General features: G+C 52.2%; 2 protein-coding genes across 5 annotated transcripts in view; one reads left to right on the top strand and one right to left on the bottom strand.

Moving 5' to 3' along the window:
- Positions 1-4,276, top strand: part of PAPPA2 (pappalysin 2) — an 87,594-nt gene extending 83,318 nt beyond the window's left edge. Inside the window, exons 21-22 of the mRNA XM_048312421.1 lie at positions 2,143-2,241; positions 4,139-4,276. Coding sequence (XP_048168378.1) covers positions 2,143-2,241; positions 4,139-4,213 — 174 coding nt within the window. The 3' untranslated portion in view covers positions 4,214-4,276. The remainder of the gene's footprint in view (positions 1-2,142; positions 2,242-4,138) is intronic.
- ASTN1 (astrotactin 1) overlaps positions 1-18,311 on the bottom strand; it is a 67,150-nt gene that overhangs the window by 2,693 nt on the left and 46,146 nt on the right. For 2 of the 4 annotated variants that reach the window (XM_048312423.1, XM_048312424.1), the window contains exons 21-23: positions 18,080-18,180; positions 17,421-17,604; positions 11,571-12,619 (exon numbers count right to left, since the gene is read on the bottom strand). In XM_048312423.1, the coding sequence (XP_048168380.1) occupies positions 12,385-12,619; positions 17,421-17,604; positions 18,080-18,180 (520 nt within the window). In that variant the 3' untranslated portion in view covers positions 11,571-12,384. Of the gene's footprint in view, positions 1-8,847; positions 10,251-11,570; positions 12,620-17,420; positions 17,605-18,079; positions 18,181-18,311 lie in introns of those variants that run through there. The other 2 variants (XM_048312426.1, XM_048312425.1) reach the window with 2 other exon arrangements.

Here is an 18,311-nt window from a genome sequence, read left to right as displayed (position 1 = left end):
TTTTTCCAATGTAATTTGGAGCATGAGTTGTTAAGTTTCCCCAACAAGTGTTGCCATAGGAGCCTGTATTTGTTTAGGGTGGGGTACGGGCTCCGGCTGGGTGAGAGGAGGGGGCAGTTAGCCCTGATAGGTGTAGTGAGAGGCTGAGAGCCTCTCCTTCCCCATCCTGTCCCTGCCTCTGTCCTCCCCCCACCTTGCACGCAAGATCTGGAAATCGTTTCAGACCTGTGCAGCCAGGATGGGCAAACCTCCCCATAATTGTATGGAAACTACCAAAGCGACGGGTGTTGTTTTGCCAGTGACTCATGACATATGGAGCAAAGCTCAAGGAAAAACTCCACCGCGGGGAAGGCTGCAAAAGCAAATCACACCCAGAAGAGCCTTCCCCTGCCAGCGGCCCTGGCCAGTCCCCTGACTGCATCCTGGCACCTGCCAACCCCGACATCCCTGCCCTGGCCCTCCCGGTGCTCAAAGCTGCTTCGAGACTAAGAAACCTTCTTTGATCACAATCATTTAAGACCCACCTGATGCTTTTTAGTGGAAGAGGAGTGTTAACACTGTTGCCTTGAAGAAAGTGCACCCTGGTCTCCTCTGGATGTGGTTTGTGACAGCAACGATTGGGGTCAAATCCCTTTTTGTTTTTGAGCGAGCTACCTAACTCGGCTGTGCCTCAATTTCCCAGCTGCAGGAAGGTGTGCTCTTTCTACTGCTCTTCCGAGGTCTTCCAGGCTAAAGTGATCTCTCTGTGGCTGCCTGAATTTGGCCTGTGGCCTGTGCTACTGATAGCAGAGACCAGACTTGGTGGTTTGCCATAATCCCTGCTGCTACTGCCTAAAGTGTTAGTAGCCTGTGTTGAGCCCATTTCTGTTCCTTGTGAGTCACAAGGACAAAAAGCCACATGGGTTCTCTGGTTTTGGCATGGTTTCTTCATGTGAATTTACTGGCGTTATCACCAGGCCCACATGTTGGCTTTGGCAAAGGGGGTGCAGGGCTGTTGTGGGGCAGTGGTGTTTTTCAGCAGGCTGTCATTCAGTTTAAGGGTGCTACATGTGAATGTCCATCATCAAAGGCTGAGTCTGGGCATTTTTGGGAGTCTGGTTGTTGTGTGGGGCCAACCAGATCCAATGAAACTAGTCAGCTGTTTCCATGAACAACGGGATAGCCAGGTTTCCACCAAGAGTCCTGTTCAGTCTGGAGAAGACTCTGGAAACCTTAAAGCACCTTCCCGGACTAAAAGGGGCTACACAAGAGCTGGGGAGGGACTTTCGGCAAGGGCATTGAGCAATAGGATAAGGGGTAGTGGCTTTAAACTGAAAGAGGGTGGGTTTAGACTTGATATTAGGAAGACATTTTTGACTCTGAGGGTGTTGGGACACAGGCACAGGCTGCCCAGAGAAGTTTTGGCCACCCCATCCCTGAAAATGTTCAAGACCAGAGTGAACAGGACACCTGGTATAGTGGAAGATGTCCCTGCCCATGGCAGGGGTGTTGGAATGAGATGGTCTTTAAAGCCCCTTCCAATCAAAACCATTCCATGATTCCACAGTTCTGATAGAAACCGTCCTTCTGGAGGTTGGCCATGGTTGCTGGGCCAGCAAGTACCATCAGAGAGCCCGAAGTGGAAGAAGCATTTAATTGCTAATCACCCTATCAACGAATGGCTTCTCCATGCTGTAGCTCGTTCAGCTGCTGCCTGGCGGTGCTGGTGTGTATCTGTGATAAATAAACCTTGGCTGCTGACCGCTCCTGACCCTCCTTGCAAGCGCTGCCCTGCTCGCAGCCGGTGCACGGGACAGTTTTCCAGCCATCGCTGGCTGCTTCCCAGCCCCAGCTGCTCGTTTCTCTTCTCTGATCAGATGACTCATGTAACTAAAACAACAAAAAACTGGTTTTCTGAATGGCTGCTTGTGCCATTTAACATTTCTGACACGATTCCATGATCCTCTAGCTGCTGCCCTTGGAACACCCACTACTCCCATCCAGACCAGCTGGGATATCTGGTGCCCTTTGGCTTTGAAGAGGGGGTTGTGTATGGTGGAAGTGGGCACAGGGGCCTTGCTGAGGACCTGGGACCTGTACTTTTGGGGGCAACCTTATGCTTTTGAATGACCTTTCACAAAGCTTTGTTCCTCTCTGCCTTAGCCCTTCCAAGCAGACGGCTGGTGTGATACCATCAACAACCGGGCATACTGCCAGTACGACGGCGGGGACTGCTGCTCCTCCACACTGTCCTCCAGGAAGGTAAGAGAGCACCTCCCAGGGCCTTGGCCAGGATCTATGGATTCAGGGGTGACTGCTATCGACGTTCTTTGGCTTTCCTGGCTGTGGAACTGAGCCTGCAATGCAATTCTCCCATGAACGGAGAACAAACCCATGATTTTAAACCAAAGCCAGCTGAAGCTGATGGACATCGTTGCACTGATTAAGAGTGGGGTTTGGACACAGGCCAGTGTGATTGAAGCTTCAGCCCAGCTCCCCCTGAGGTTCATGGGATTTCCTCTCATTTTGGGAAACAAGTCCCAAAGAAATGACTTCCACAGGACATAGTGCTAGACATGGTGAGTCAGAAGTCACCTTGTTGTGTAATTGAGCTGTCTCAGGGGATTTTTGGTATGGTCCACTGGCATCCGCTACAAATGATGTTTCCTCCCCTCTCTGAGGAAGGAAGAATAGTGTAGAGGGAGCAACTTGGCGTTCAGGTTGCTCAGACCCTTCTTTGTCTCCCGTCACAACCTTCCCTCCCACCTAACTCGCTATCCAGCACTCACAGCCCATTCTTCCTAATCATATCCAACAGCAAAACAAATCACAGGGCATGAAATAACTTCTCACTGCGAAAATATGTGAATTTGGATCTTCTCATCTTTGTTGTGGAGCTCGAATCATTTCTCCTTTCATCACGCATACATACACAGAGGAAAGAAAAAATAAAATCCTGGGAAGATCCACTTGAGATAGGAAAGAAAAGGCTTTACACCCAAGCGATGAGTGAAATCCCCACAACAGTATCATGACATCTCGGAGCAAGGCATGGCCAAAATAAAGGTTGGGTTCACAGCGGAAAGTGGAGGGGTTCAGTCCCATGGCTCTCAGGAGACCCAGACCCAGCTTGCATCCCCCACAGGTCCCAGATCAGCTGCTCGACAAGCCTCTAGCACATCTCTGTTAAGGCAGATGGAGAAATACAGGGTTTAAACATCACGAGATCCCCAAAGCACTCCAGCCCTTCCTTCACTGATCCAGTCTGTGAAAAATCAAATGTGTTTTCACAGTAAGAAAGACTCCTGGCTCTGAGCCTGGTGTGTATAAAACCTCTGAAGGAAACTCTTTTCTCAGCTCCCATGGCTCATCACCAGGCCACTGTCAACCAGGAGTCAGATGCTCAGCGCACGCCCTCCCTCCTTTCTCTGCTACCACCAGCTAAGGGGACGCAGGCTTGCTCAGTCACATGCAGTTGTTATAGAGAAAGTAACGTGCAATGAACCTCCCTACCTGCATGGGGTGTCTCAAAGCTGCCCAGCTTGTGAGTGGCCCGAAATGAACCCACTGCCTGCCCCATGGAAGGCTGTTCCTGCTCACAGAGCCTCTCTCCTGCCTGGCTTTCCTTAATCCACCATGCACAAGGACAATACACCCTCCTGTTGGGCAGTGTGGAGGTCAGCTCTGCAGCTGGGAGCTTGGCTGAGCTTCTCCAAGAGCTGCAGAAGACGAGGCTGCATTATCTTCATGCTTTGCTGGAAGAGTCACAGGTCCACAGGTTCAGACGGGGATGAAGGGGGTTTTCTAATAGGGACCAAACCTAAATCTAGAGGTGCCTCACCACTGCCAGCCCTAGTCCGAACATCTTACACCCATCAGGGGACACTTCTTCCCAGGGCTTGACATTGGGGGCACAAGATTCAACCTGACCTTTGGCCACAAAATTTGAAACACGTTAACAAAAAGGAAAAGGCTAAGAACAAAACTCAGCTGGAGACAGGTTGTATCAGAGCCCATTCCCCAGCGAGCGCAGAGCCTGGCCGTGCCAGCAACTGGGCACAGCCCAGAATGTCCATTTGTCCACAGCGGGGCTGGAGAGGCCTTGTGGGGGTGTGGGGGTGTCTCGGGGCGGAGGCTGAGCTCTCCCTTTGTCCCGCAGGTGATCCCGTTTGCTGCTGACTGCGACCAGGACGAGTGCACGTGCCGCGACCCGGCGGCCGAGGAGAACCAGTAGCGGCAGCTGAGGGGCCTCTCTCGGTCAGGCAGCGCCGCAGGAGCCAAGGGGCAGCGGCGGGGCCGTGGGCATGGCGGGGCAAGGGGCAGGAGCGTGAGGGAGAGCCGGGCAGGGGGATGGCGACTGCACACGGAGGGCTCGAGTCCAGGCCACCAAGGAGCCCAGGAGGGCAAGCACGTGGTCCCCTCCCCATCGCTGCTCCCTCCAGAACCCACGCGAGGGGCTCAGGCAGGGGTCTGGTGCCACCTCAGCCACACGCTGGGCTAGGGTCCACGCCGAGAGCCCAGGTGCTGCCATGGATGGTTGTCCTGGTCCGGCTCCTGGGTGTCTGTCTTTGCTCTGGATTTTGTCACTATTCACCCCTCTCTGCTGTACAGGCTTCTTTTAGCAAGGTCGAGGTAGTTGTGATCTCTCTGCAAATATTTAAACTTAATTATATCTATATACATATATATAATATATATATATAAATATATATTATATTTTCTTTGCTCTTGATGAAGCTGAGAAAGGATATCCTTTATCACACACCCATGCTGCTGTGAAGTACAAACTGTTGGGAAAAGCACAGGAGGAGCAGGGATTTTCCCCTTCCTTGCTGAGAGGGAGCTGGAAGGAGGACAGAGAGAGAAGCCAAACATCCAGGCCATGCCAGGAGAGAGCTCCCCAGGCGTGGAGGCTCCCACCTCAAGGTGATTTGGGCATCTTGCAGGGACCAAGTTTTGCCCTTGGTATTTGCCAATGCTTTGCCTTGTTCTGCTTAGGGTGTGGATCAGGATCAGGAATCTGGGGTTGAGAAAAAATGTTGCTGTGCCCTTGAATCATCCCAGTGAGCACAGCAGATTCCAAGGGCACCACAGGCATCCATCACACATTATTTTAAAGCCCTCTGGGCAGGGTTATGTGTCCATGGGGATCACTGCATGGTCAATAGGAGCAAAGACTCACCATGCTCCCTCCCTGTCTCACTCCCCCAGCCACTGCACACCCAAATGGACGTAGAGGCCAAACCATCGTAGCTGTGTGATGCTTGAATGAAGGATGCTGAGGCGGTCCTTCTTCTCTTCCCCCCACGTCTGAGCTCCAACTGAGTTGTGTTGTCAGCAGCTCTCAGAGGAGACTAGACCCTGTAATGCCAAAGGGACCAAAAAAAACCTGTCAGGAGACTTTGAGCATCATGTCTCACTGAGATTTTCCTTAGCAGAAGTAGTATTATTATCTCTGTCCAAGCCCCTCACACTGGACATACAATTGCTGACTTCCAAGAGGCTCCTGCTCCTGTAGGCACTAAGTGAAAATCTGCAGATTCAGTTCTGGCCTCAAAGAAGCCCAGCAAGAAACTCTGCCCCCCATAAAATTGATTCCCAGAAGCTCAGCTTGGACCCAGCCGCATAAAGGCAGCAATAGGGAAGGTGCCTGGCTCCAGCTGGGAGTATCATGGATGGTTTTGTGCTGCAAAGAGGCAGAGAAAAGGGATAGAAAGAGGAGAGGAGAGCAGAGAAGGGACCACAGAGTTGGAACTCACTGCAGTGTCCCCGGGTGAGCTGCAGGCAGGGACCAAAGGACTCCAGGCTGCCTGGCTGTGTCCTGCCTGCATGGCCTGTGCTGTTGGATACAGGCTTCAAGCCGGAGTTTGTCTGGTGAAGGAGTGGTGGAGAGAGGGTGACACGGTGTGGAGAGACCAGGAATTTTCAAGGCATCGTTTGGCTTCCACTAGCTCTAGCCCATGCTGTTCTGTCGGGCACTGCCTACGGTTGTGTTTTACTGGAGGACCCGAGTAGGGGCAGAGGTGCTCGGACATCCTGCCAGCATCCAGGCAGGAGATGCCTTTTCCTTCTCCAAACCCTTTCCTGACCCCATCTACTTGGCCTAGGCAGGGATTTGAAGAGAGGTGGGGGACAATGAGCCCCATCCCCTCTTGCAGTAGGGACGCCGACATTTCTGTTCTCGTCGTGCACAGGTGACGACACCCCAAAATTCACCGTCAGCTGGGCAGAGAGCAGCAACATTTTGTCAGATACCCACTTTTCAATAAAAAAACAGCTCTCAAGCAACCCAAGGAAATTCAAATAATAGCTGGCCCAACACCCCCAGGATGTGCAGCTCGGGCAGCCTGTCCTGCTCCACCAGTGCAGGAAAGGGGAGACCCAGGGGTGCCAACACAGCAGGAGTGGGGTCCTGGCAGCCCCCACAGGTGGGGACAGCAGGGACGTGGGATGAGCGTGACATGCAGAAGCAGAATTTCAAGTCCCAGCATCTTGCCATGACAAACCCTTCCCTGCCTGGTGTCAGCATGCCTATGTGTTTATATGCCAAATTTTTATCCTCTTGGCATGAAAATCCCATTGTTTTTTTTTTTCTCTGCTTGCCTGTGTGTGCAGGGAAGGGACTGTGCCCCATGGAGAGGAGAACTGGGGGGTTGGGATGGGAAATGCTGGCTTGGCTGGTAGACATTTGTGCTTCTCATGACCAGACAGCTTCTATGTACTGAAATACTGTTCTTCTATAGCGACACTGAGCGGTTTTTGTCCCCTTTAGGGTTTTATTCACAACGGAGGCTGCTGCTATTTTTATTTTTTTGTATTTGATAATTATTTTTTATAAAAATCTATGAAAAATAAATAATCTTCTCATCCTCCATCTCTTTCGCCTCCTTGATTCACCCAAAAGGGGGCCAGGGAGGTGGTTTGCCTGTCCTGACACCTTCGGTCTGACACATTCTCCTCTTCCCAAACCACGGACTCTCCCAGAACAGTCACAGCCCAGCTGGAGATTTCCTTCAGGTTTTGGGGTGTGTAGGGACACTCACCTCCAGTGAGTGCCACCCAGGCAGCTTTTGCTGTGCCACCAGCTGCAAGAACACTTTTGCAGAAGGTCTTCTGCTGGTTATGCTGGTTATGCGTCAAGGCCGGTCACTTTTTCTAATTAATCCACTTAAAATGTAGTGAAATCTCTGTGTGTGTGTGTGTGTGTGTGTGTGTGTGTTCATGCCCCACCTCCCTGGGCATGGGGAGCAGAAGGTGGCTCACACTAGAGCCAGAGGACCATGTGGTATCCTGGCAAGAAAGTTAAAACCCAGGACAATAAAGTTACTTTAAGATTTGGGGATTTTTTTTCTTTGTTTCTTTAAGCAACCAGGTAAACTTCGTACCTATGGGCTGAGAAACCCCAAAAAAGCCCTTGCCCTGTGTTTAAACCCCACTCTTCTTCCTCCAGCCATCTCTGATGCCCCTCATCGGTCTTTTCTTGGTGTCTGGTCTTTGCACAGGGACTCAGTCCCAGAGGAGGAACAGCATCTCCTGGTGACCTCAAATGTCCCCTCTAGGGCAAAGCTCCCCAGATCATGCACTCTGGAGAGCAGCCAGATTTGTTGAAAAGGAGTGGTCCCTGCTGCCCCCTGCTTTCTGGGGATGAACAGGGCCTGCTGGCCAACGCCAACCCTTCCAACACACACACATATCACCAAAGCCTTCCTAAAAACCTACCAGTGTGCTGGTGACGTGCCCCTTACAGTCTACTTCACCCTTTTTGGGGTGGCTTTCTCCAAACCCCCATGGATTGCAGGCCAGATGAGCCCTGAGGAGATTTTGTGATGAGCCAGCTGTGCTGAGATCTTCTTACACAGCAGTTTAGGCTTGCAGCTGCACAAGCTGCTGCCAGACAGACCCTCTCCTCCTCCTCCTCCTCTTCCTCCTCCTCCATCTCGTTACATAGCCACAGCTTATTGTGCAGTGAGCTGGTGGTTAACTGCATGGAAAATAGCAGAAGGAAAGTATCGGGGTGTATTTTTAGCTTATTTTCCTGCAATTTAGCACTGGGAAAAGAAAAAAAAAAAAGTCAAGTTGTTCCATGAGACTCGATGAAGTCTGGTTTCCTACAGATTCGTGTGCTACAGCCCCTAAATTCCCGCTGTGTCCTCCCAGGTGTCCTGTCTGTCTGCCTGCAGGAACCCCGGACTCTCCCTGGTCTTCCACCCTTCTGGCAGGGCAGGTGGCAACACACGCTGGGCTTGGCCAAGGGACCAGCCCTTGTACGTCCCGATGGCCTGGCCATTAGGCACAACACTGCACTCTGAGTGGCTTCTGGCATCCCTGGCAGACCTCACCTCGGTTCAGGCGCTGCTTTTCACATTCTTTGTGGGATGTTAACACTCGTGTTGCTGCTAGTCCTCTCTCAAAAGTCTGCCAGATAGACTAGGACATGCTCTGGGGGTGGCTGACCACCAGACAGCACCATTCCATCCCCCTTTTATACTAAAAGAACGGCTGAAAGAGGCTTTTTTGGACGCTGCTTCCAAGTTCCCAGCCTCTGTGGAGGCTTGCAAATCAAGGGCTGAGAGACCCTTGCCGAGGATGCGTAAATAAGTGTGGTTTTTCCCCCAAAGGTGACTGGAGACATCTTTACCTTCCCAGGTCCGGCACAGCAGGTGGGCAAGGCGAGGCGCAGGACATGGCTCCATCTGTGTGTGCTGAGTGGTTTGGGACTTGGCTAACCCAGCAGGCAGATGGGCTAATGCTAAACTTGTGTGAAGACTCAGCCGAGTTCAAAGGCTGGGAGTGTTTCATCTGTGACCAAAGATGACATCAACTGGACCAAAACTATAAACAAACACTCCAGCTTGCCAGAGCCAGGGATTACTAACAGCTCCGTTTAATAGTCAGTTAAATTATCATCTGGAGTTTTACATAGTGTTACAATGATTTTGTTGCTGTTGTTTAAAACCTTGGTTTTTTTTATTATTCTCTTTTTTTAATTAATCCAGAAGGGTTTTGTATTTCTTGCCACATGGCTATCTCACCCTAAAGCACCCTACTTTCAATCTACAGTAGTAAAACGTCACATTAGAGTTTTAATAGAACATCAAGGAACATGAATTGTAGCCATCTTTGTAAAGAAAAGGACCAAACCGTCTTTATATGTTAAATAACTCCACAACAAGTAAAAGGTAGTAATGCTATTACAGGGGTACGGACGCAGCAAAGAAAAGTTAACGACCCAGAGGTTCATCTCAGGTGAATGATTGCTCATTAATTCACAAATAAAACAAAAAGAAAGGGCAGGGGGTGAAGGAGGTTGCAGAAATGGTTGGAAAACAGTTCTCGTCCAGTTTTCATGTTGCTGGCAGCTTGGGAAGAACTGGGAGTCCAAGACAGAAAATGTTGTGCAGGCCCAGCAGTAGGACCCTGCAGCAGATGCGGGTGGGGTCAGCTCTGCAGGGAATCACAGAGTCATAGAATGGTTTAGGTTGGAAGGAACCCTAAGGACCATCTCGTTCCAACCCTGCTGCCGTGGGCAGGGACACCTTCCACTAGGCCAGGGCACACCTGTTTTGGATGGGCAAGCCCCACACAACACCTGTTGCCAAGGCCAGGCCTTCAGCCACGGCTCAGCCCCCCATGGCACATCGGTCTGGTGCCCCATGGTGGCTGCTGGCATCTGCCTGAGATGGACTCGCGTGGTAGCTGAGAGACTCGGGCAAGAAAATCCAGGCTTGGGCAAGGCTCTGACTTGCAAAGCCAGAGTGAGGAAACCAAGAAGGAAGCCCTCACAAAGCCAGGGTCACCGTGAAAATGCCCCACAGTCGTGCCACGCTGGCAGGCCCCGCCAGCACGGCGGCTGCAGGGGCACCATGGTGGGCAAACGGGCAGAGCACAGCCCTGCCAGCAGCCTGCACAGTCCGTCATGAGACGAGGATGCTGAGCCCCATCCAGCTGTGCAAGGGTGCTGCCAAATGACTTTGGAGGGGTGGCTTTCCCCTCACCCTCCAAATCCCAGCCCATGGGGAAGCCGGGGCCCAGGGAGCAGAGTCTGGCCCAGCTGGCTGATGATGCTGCAGGGCTTCGGTTGCCCATGCAAGGGCTTTGAAGTGTCAGCACAGAAGCAGAACAGAAGTATCTGCAGACCCTCAGTGTAAATCTTGGGGCCAGATGAAAAAGTAACCTAGGCAGGTGTGGATGCATGGGGTGTCCAGGGTTTTCCTGGCAGCGTCACAGCGAGTGGCTGGCAGACGGCACTGCTCCCATCCTTGCTGCTGCACCTAGCAAGCAATAAAAGAGAGGAGTCTGCTACCCAAAGGAAAACAGTCTGCATTTCATATAAAGACCATGTACATGGTATTACTTGGCGAGAAACCAGCTGGCGTCTGGGCCAGAGCAGCCTTCGTTCAAGCATCCCTTCGAGGCGTTGAGCAGAGGTGCCCTTTGCCCAGGCCTGGATGGCTGCCCAGCTGGAAGTTAAAAGTTGTCTCAGCATCTGCTGGGATAAGCAAAAGGACAAACAGAAGAGTCTTGGCCAAGAGTCTCTCTGGCTGAAAGGAAAAGGAGTGATGACGCAGTACAGATCGCCTGCCTGCATATACCTGTGCATGGAGGTGGCACTTGGTCTTGCTCTGAGCCCTAAGCACTTGGCAGCATCAGGCACATCAAAATGTAGGGACAAACACATGAGAAAAAGCCAAAAGGATCCAGGAGGCTTCCTTCTTGCACAGAGCAGACATTTGTCTGATGACCCCTGCTAGACACATTCATTACAGCAACGATACGGGGATGCCCAGGTCATACTGACTGCTGGTGGCTGCTCCCAGCCGCTCCCCAGTCCAGGCCAGCTGCCCCTGGAGAGAGGTCTGCCCATGAGAAGGAAAGAGCAAAGCACTGTGTGGTCCTGCAGGAAGATACTGAACTGCTGTTGAGAAAATACAGGGACGCAGCGCTGCTGGCAGTGACTGGGTGCAGACCACAGCCGCCTCCCTCTCAGCACCATGCAAATATTCAAGCCATGTCCTTGGCAGGTAGGAGGAGGAATGAAGCAGAAAATCATATGAGACAGGCTGAAGAGTGTTCCTGCCAAGACTGAAAAAAATGAAAAGGAAATTTCTCTCTACAGGCATCGTAAAAATCCCACTGTAGGGCTCCAGTCTTGTCCGGATCAAAGGTGCGCAGCTGGCAAGTCCAGAGCTGCCTCCTCTGCAAACCAGGCAGGAAGCTGAAGCTAAAAGGAACCTGCTTTCTGCCTCCAACACCATCTGCAGTGACAGGGATGTGGAGAATCATTTGCTCTGAACCAAACCGAGTGTCCCAGTACAACCCCAGCTCTCTGGCTTCAAAGAAAAAAGTTACCAGAGGAAGAGGCAGATGTGAGCCTGAACACAGGCAAGAAACACCCCCAGAAGCCTGTCCTCCACGCCCTCTCTGGGACCAGAACCTTCAGGGCCATCCTGCACCACGGCACTGGGGTATCCTGCATCCCTCTCCCCTCACCACGCAGAGCCTGGGCTATGCCACTGGTGCAGAACATCTTGTCTGTGCCATCAGGCTGCTGCTCCCCTTGCTGGGCTCTCCTCAGCAGCAGCTGGATGTTGCTTCAAAGTTTTTATTGTGGTGGGTAAAAAAAAAAAAAATAGGAAAGATTTTAAAGTTGACTTCCTAGGAGTGTGGTCCCTCAAGAAGAAAGCTCCCTGAGGCCAAGCTGCTTTTGTTCTGGAGGACTCTGCATCTTGGAGCACATGTGAGTTTTGACCATGGCAGAAGAACCTGAGGAGATGGGGTCACGATGCCCAGCGGTGACATCACGATGCAATGGGGTCTCTTCACCCCAGCTGATGACAGCACGCCAGCTCTGCCCATCAACGGCACCGCTGCTCGCTCAGGTCTCACCCAGACCTCATGCTTTACAAGAGCACCCTGTTGGCCGTCCAGTGGCTGATTAGCTCAGCCACAACCATAAGCATCTCAACCTGACCTGCGTGCTCTGCCTCCATTTTGCCTGCATCACCTGCTCTCCCATCCTGGCTGTGTCACGGTGTTTCTCCCGTGACTGGCGTCCCCCACCCTTGGGGACAGTCCCCACAGCCAGGGCAGGGATGGGGCAGGAGAAGAGGGCTGTGCCCTCCCAACCTGCCTTCTCCACCAATGCTGAGGAACCTCTTGGCAAAATGAATAAAACAAAACCAAGAAAACTGGGTCCCACAAGACTTCTAACTAGAAAGGCTTTTGGCCAAGTTGAAGAAGAAACTAATACTGAATCAGTCCTGCACAGAGCAGCCAGTTTTGCTCCCCAGTCCAAATTCTTGCCTCCAGAAACATCAGTGACACCCTCCCCCTCCATGGGTCCGTGTGTAAAACCCTCAGAAATGCCCATGGGAAGGCCAGCCTGAGAGCAGGTGCCCAGAACCCTCAGTAGTCCTTGTCACCATAGTCATTGTAAAGGACACTCAGCGTCTGCTCCTCGCACGTCTTCCTGAGGTCCCGGCTGAGCTCCGACCAGTCGAGCCCATAGGGCTTGATCTCGCTGTAGCGACAGGCGAGGTACTTGAGGGATGAGCGCTGGAGGCTGATCTTGGGCTCCTGCAGGAGGCCATTGCACCAGCTGCTGAGGTCCCCCAGCTGCGAGAGGATGAGGCCAGCCTTCCTGCAGCGAGGGCGGGCAAGGGGAGATGCCAGGGGGGCGATGGACAGCGAGGGGTGGCGGGAGTGATGGACACACCATGGAGAGGATGGCGGGAAGGGCGGGAGGTATGTATGAGGAGAGAAAAGTAAAGACAGTTAAGGACACCATGGCAGCTCCTTGAGGGAGAAGAGATAATGCAAGAGCAACTGAGCAGAGCCTGATGCTACCAGGACAAGAAGGGATGGCAGGGCTGGGGGGGACACACCATCCCCAAGGCAGCACTGCAAGCTAAATCCATGTGAGAATAGCCCCTACCCAGGGCAGAGATACCCATGTCACCATGGCACTGCTGGGCCTGCTGCACTGGTCTTATGACTCACACTTCCCTGTCCTGTCCCCTCTTCTTCCACCATGTGTCACCCACACAAGGCCAGGTTTGCTGAGAGTTTGTTAAGGAGACAGTCACAGGTGTAGCTGTGAAACCCCCAGCACCTCCTTGGGGTGGACATCACCAAGGACTCAAGTGGCACCACCTGTCACTGTTGCAGCTACTGGACCCCAAATGTAACAGGATGGGAAACTGGGAGCCAATAGCACTGTGGGCAGTGGGGATAAATGCTAAAGAGTGTCAGGTGTGACATATATGGCCAGCCCAGAACAGTGTTACCATGTGTGTCCTCTCCTGTAAGTGTATGTGCTGCATAATCAGGAGCTATGCTGGTCACTCATGGCTTGGTGTAGGACACAGAACCACAAAATGGTTTGGTTGGAAGAGACCTTAAAGATCATTTTGTTCCACTCCCCTGTGCCGTGGCAGGGACACTTTCCTCTTGACCAGGTTGCTCCATGCCCCAACCTGGCCTTGAACATTTCCAGGAATGGGGCATCCACAACTTCTCCAGCGCCAGAAATGCACAGTGCTGGGACCAGCACGCCAGGACACCCCAGAGGATGAGGGAGATCGAAGAAAAGAAAAAATCCAGATCAGAACATCATGCCTGGCTCGTGAGGATCTGTGTGGAAGGCTGAAGGTGAGATAAAAATTGAGATCCGCATAGGATGCGATACCACAAGACATCAGTACAGCGAATGACACTCCCGCCACACGACTCGTAATGCTTAGGAACAGTTTAGGAAACCTGTCCTACAGGACACTGTGCAAACCAGAAGGGATACACTGGGACATACATCAGACACATCCAAAAAGCTCTGAGGGAGTGGAGGATGCGGCAGAGCTCCCTGGTTCTTTGCACGTGCGTTTTGCAGCTTCCAGTTGTGGAGAACCAGATGAGGAAAGGCAAGTCACTGCAGCAGCAGTCTGTAAAGAGTCACAACCCAGCCAAGGAAGCCTTGAGAGATGGTCAGGTGGCAGAGGGAGAGGAAGTCCAGGATGAATCCATCTTCTGCAACAGACATACAGCACACCCAGAGCATCACAGCCTCAGTGCAGGCTTGTCCTGGTAGTGAGAAAGCGCTAAATTACCAGTCTCTTGTATTGGATGAGACATTGGAAGAGCACAGAGGATCATGGCCAAACATGACCTAAGCAGTGTTCTCTTCTTTGCAAATTTCTCCTCTTAAAATCATGCTTCTAATGTTTTTATCGAGAGAATCAGTTTGTACAGATAAAACACATTGTGTTCATTTTAAACTTGTCTCGCACTTTGGGTGATCTCCAGGGAATCTGGCAACTGTGGAGGCAGTGGATTCAAATGAAGCATCTTGAAGGTATCTCACGTGCCTGGAAACCCAGACAAAAGTTTAAGTGATGAGCTGGGATAAGTTTCCTACCCAGCTACAAGGTCAGTTGGTGGGTTAGAATACTCAGGGAAGAGAAGATACATCCCCTCGGTAACTTTAACTCAGCCTCTGCTCAGCCCAGAACAGGCAGCAGTCACAAATCATGATGCTGAAGGAAAAAATCCCATTCTTACTGGACATTCTTACTTAGGATAAGCAGGGAGGGCTGGTTTGACAGCTCACGGGTGTGTGTACCAACCATGAAAGAACATGCACTGCCTCTCCAAACCTCCCTCCAGGCCAGGTACACCATGGCAGAGCTGCTTGGAGAGGAATTAATTTACCCCAAGTCCAGCCAGAGCCAACCTTGGCTTTCCTGGAGAGCAAACCTTTCAAGGTTTGGATGTGGCCGCAGCTCCAAGGGCCCAATCTGGAGCCACTGAAAGGTTGTCTAGTTCTGCAGCCACATGACATCTGCCACCCCAGAGCTCATGTCCAGGGCATGCCAGAGAGTGCTTAGCATGGTGCTGGCTCTGGAGACAGCCACCCAAGCTGGCCAGCCGTGAGAAAATAGCCAAGCGCTCACTTGTCTTGGTCTCTGCATCTGACACCTGAGCAAGGTGCCACGAGTGCCTCTCCTCCTCTAGCATTACAGGTACCCTCATGAGAATGTCTACCTAATACCATCCCACAGATTTTGGCTCAAAGCCCATAGGCACCACCAGACTTCACTAGGCTTTGCACCAAATCCAGCTTCCACTTCTTGCTTTTTTCTCCATTTCCTTTCCTTATGCAAAGACCAGGACTCTCTGCATCCCTTCTCGGACCGTGAGGGAGTGATTTGCTTTCGTAGCCTCGGACAAGCATTATCTGTGCACTCGTGACAAGTTATGCTTCTTCAGTCCAGTAGCCAGCACTGCCAAGAAGGGAGACGAGTGCACCCCAAACGAGCAGAGTAGGAGGAGGCCTGGATGTGTGGAGAAGGAGGGACATGGTAGAGTCAGTCGCGTGGGTCCACATCCAGGACTTCAAAGGAGCATCAGTAACAGTCAAACAAACACTGTCTGCTGGCTAAATAATGTCATCTGCAAGTGATTTGTCCTGTCACCACCAGTCTGGGTGCTTCGCCCTCGCAGACGATCAAACAGGAGGTCTGCTTTCCAAGATTTGTCATCACCAGAACCCGCTGCAGCTGCCTAAATGCCTCTTTCCAAGTAGTGCGAGCTGCAAACACTTCATCAGCAACTTGCGTCATCCTATCCTAAGCGCTCCAGCATTTCCAGAGGGTGCAGTTAACCCTCTGGCTCGTAGATCCATGCAGCAAATGGTATCATTTGGGCAATTCAGTGGCATTTCTGGCTGCTCCGTGACAGTGCACCTCTGCCTCGCAGGGCTCGAGGAGGCAGCTTCCAGGCCGTGTTCTGGCTGGTCCTCGGCTTCCTCGCTGGGGCAGAGAACAGCAGTGGCAACTTTCAGCCTCAGTGATGGCAGCAGCTCTGTGACGACTCCAGTCTGCCACGTAAGGAATTTTATGTACTCCCCATGCAAATCACCACAACAGATGTCAGATGGTCTGTGCAAACTGGGGCTGGATTTCACATCTGGAAGTGGAGACAGAGCGGCATCCCCACAGCTGGGACCGAGACAAAGGTGAGACGTAAGTCCAAGCCTGCTGATCCCACTTGGTGTCAGGGGAATGAGGCAACCCTGGGCAGAGGAGCTGCTGGGAGCCTCTGCCCTAGAAATGGCAGACATCTGTGCTGGGATGTCGCTACTGAGCTTGGAGGTTGTGCCTCAAAGAGCTCACATTTCTTAGGACACAAATGGGAAAAGCGGAAAGAGAAGAGACCCCAGCTTCGCTCCAGGGCGTGAAGGACCTGGGCATGACCAGGAGACAAGTCCAAGGCACTAAGTGCAAGACAGGCACAACCTATTTGCTGAGTGTCTCTGACTGACTAGCAGAGGTTTGGAGGACAGAGAATGTACAGAGAATCTCCTGTCCTCTGCTAGAAACACACAAGTGATCACCTGGAGAAGCAGGGCTGGAAGACAGACGGTGGTGAGACCAGCAAGAGGAGGTATGGGAGGCCATGGTGTAAGGTGGAGGCCATGAATTTCACACGTAGGAGCTCCTGTTGACATACATTTGAAAGTAACCCTGATTTCCAGATGAGGTCACAGCTCTGGTTCTTTGGAGGCCAGATGCTATGAAACACCACTGCAGCCCACGCAACCTCTCAGCCCAGCTTGCTAAACTGACTGGAATCATCTGCGTTACTGGGAAAACACGCAGACCAAAGCAGATGCTGAAGGACACGGGGAGAAGGGAACATCTGGCTATCTCTACAAGCCTGGGACATTCTCAGGCAGCTGGAGGGGCTTCAGTGACCTGGAGAAGCCTGAGGAGAAGACATGGTGCCCATGAAGGCACAAAGGGACTATTTCAGACAGGAAGAGCTCAGGACAAGCTCCTCCAAAACCTGCTGTGGCAGCTCAGCACTGCCTGGGCACCAAAAACACTCGTGTCACCCCCACACAACCACAGATGTGGACCAAAAGCGAGGAAATACACAATTCAGACCTAAAGTCAGTCCTCTGCCTGCTGGGGACCACAAGTTGACAGAGCTCAGCACACAGAGGTGCATTCAACTCAAGCCAAAGCCCAGGAAAAGGCAGAAGGCAGAATCCGATCTCCACTCCTCAAAGGGGCATTATTTTTCCAAGACCTTCTGCCTTTTTGCCTGCGGCATCAGCTACCAAGGGAAAGAGAGAATCCCATCCCTTTGCCACTCTGCATAGCACGAGCATACTTGGCCACACTCTAGGGACAGTGTGGGGCTGAGGGGATGGACAAGGGCGCTGGGTTGACAACGGTCAGCCACTTTCCACCTTGTCCTATGTTAATGCTCCTTGCACGTGCACAGCATCCAGCAAAACAGAAACCCCACTGTGACACTCTATCACCCATCATCATATCATGAGACTTGCTAAAGAGATGCCTTCCTGGCGGCCAATATCCGTGAGGGACAAGCTTGCTGATGGGCAGGCCTGCCTGCCTAGCCAGCTCAGCTCCCAAGCCTACCTGGGCCCCAGCTCATCTTCACAGCGCCAGGTGAACTCCCCAAAGCTCTCGTAGTGCTGGTTGTAGTGGTAAAGGACTCGGTGGAGGCTGGGGGAGCCCAGGTCCAGCAGAGTGTTGTAGGCTGTCTGCTGCTCCTTGCCGCTCGTGTAGCCGTTGAAGAGGTTGTAGATCTTGTCTGCTATTTCTGGGCAGAAGGACAGGGGGTGTTCAGGGGGGTGCAAGGAAAGGCATGAATAAAGCCCACCAGGGCTAAAGCTCACTTCTAGGGAAACCAAGACCAGAACCAAGATTTGTCCAATGAGTTATGATTTATATCGTATCAGGACAAGGTCCCAACGGAGGAGCAACAGACTAGATGGCCTTCCCTGGACTCAGTCCAGGTTAGCTTCCCACAATTTGGTCTAATTAAGAGAAGAAATGGGTGGTGCCATTGGGTAGCATTAGTGCAACACCATTTATTCACTTTTGTTTTCAGAGAGGACGTATGCCTCCTGAGGCCCCCCATCTCAGCCCTCCACACCACGTGGCAGCTCCTGGGCCACTGTGGGTGCAGGAGATGTTACAGCCAGGACACGAGACGTGTATGGGACCGTGCTGGAAGGGGGAACTCCCTGCTGTTGGTCCCAAACACCACAGTCCAGCAGCTCCCTCCATCTCACCTTGAGCTTTCACATCATCTACCACAGGGCAGGGCGTCTTGACCGTCACATCACTGGACCTGGAACGTCTTCCTGTGTTGTCGACTCCCCAGAGTGTGAACCTGGATGAGAAGGGAAAAAAACCAAAGCTCTGGGCTCCCAAGACCACACGGAAATACATCAAGGCAGCATCAAGCAGGATGACCACGGTCAGGGTGTCGGCACTGCCACAGGCGTGGCACAGGGCACTCAC

The sequence above is a fragment of the Corvus hawaiiensis genome, chromosome 9 (genome assembly GCF_020740725.1).
Source record: "Corvus hawaiiensis isolate bCorHaw1 chromosome 9, bCorHaw1.pri.cur, whole genome shotgun sequence".
Lineage (NCBI taxonomy): Eukaryota > Metazoa > Chordata > Aves > Passeriformes > Corvidae > Corvus > Corvus hawaiiensis.
Note: the sequence above shows the minus strand (reverse complement) of the source record. Positions and strands in the feature narration are given on the sequence as shown.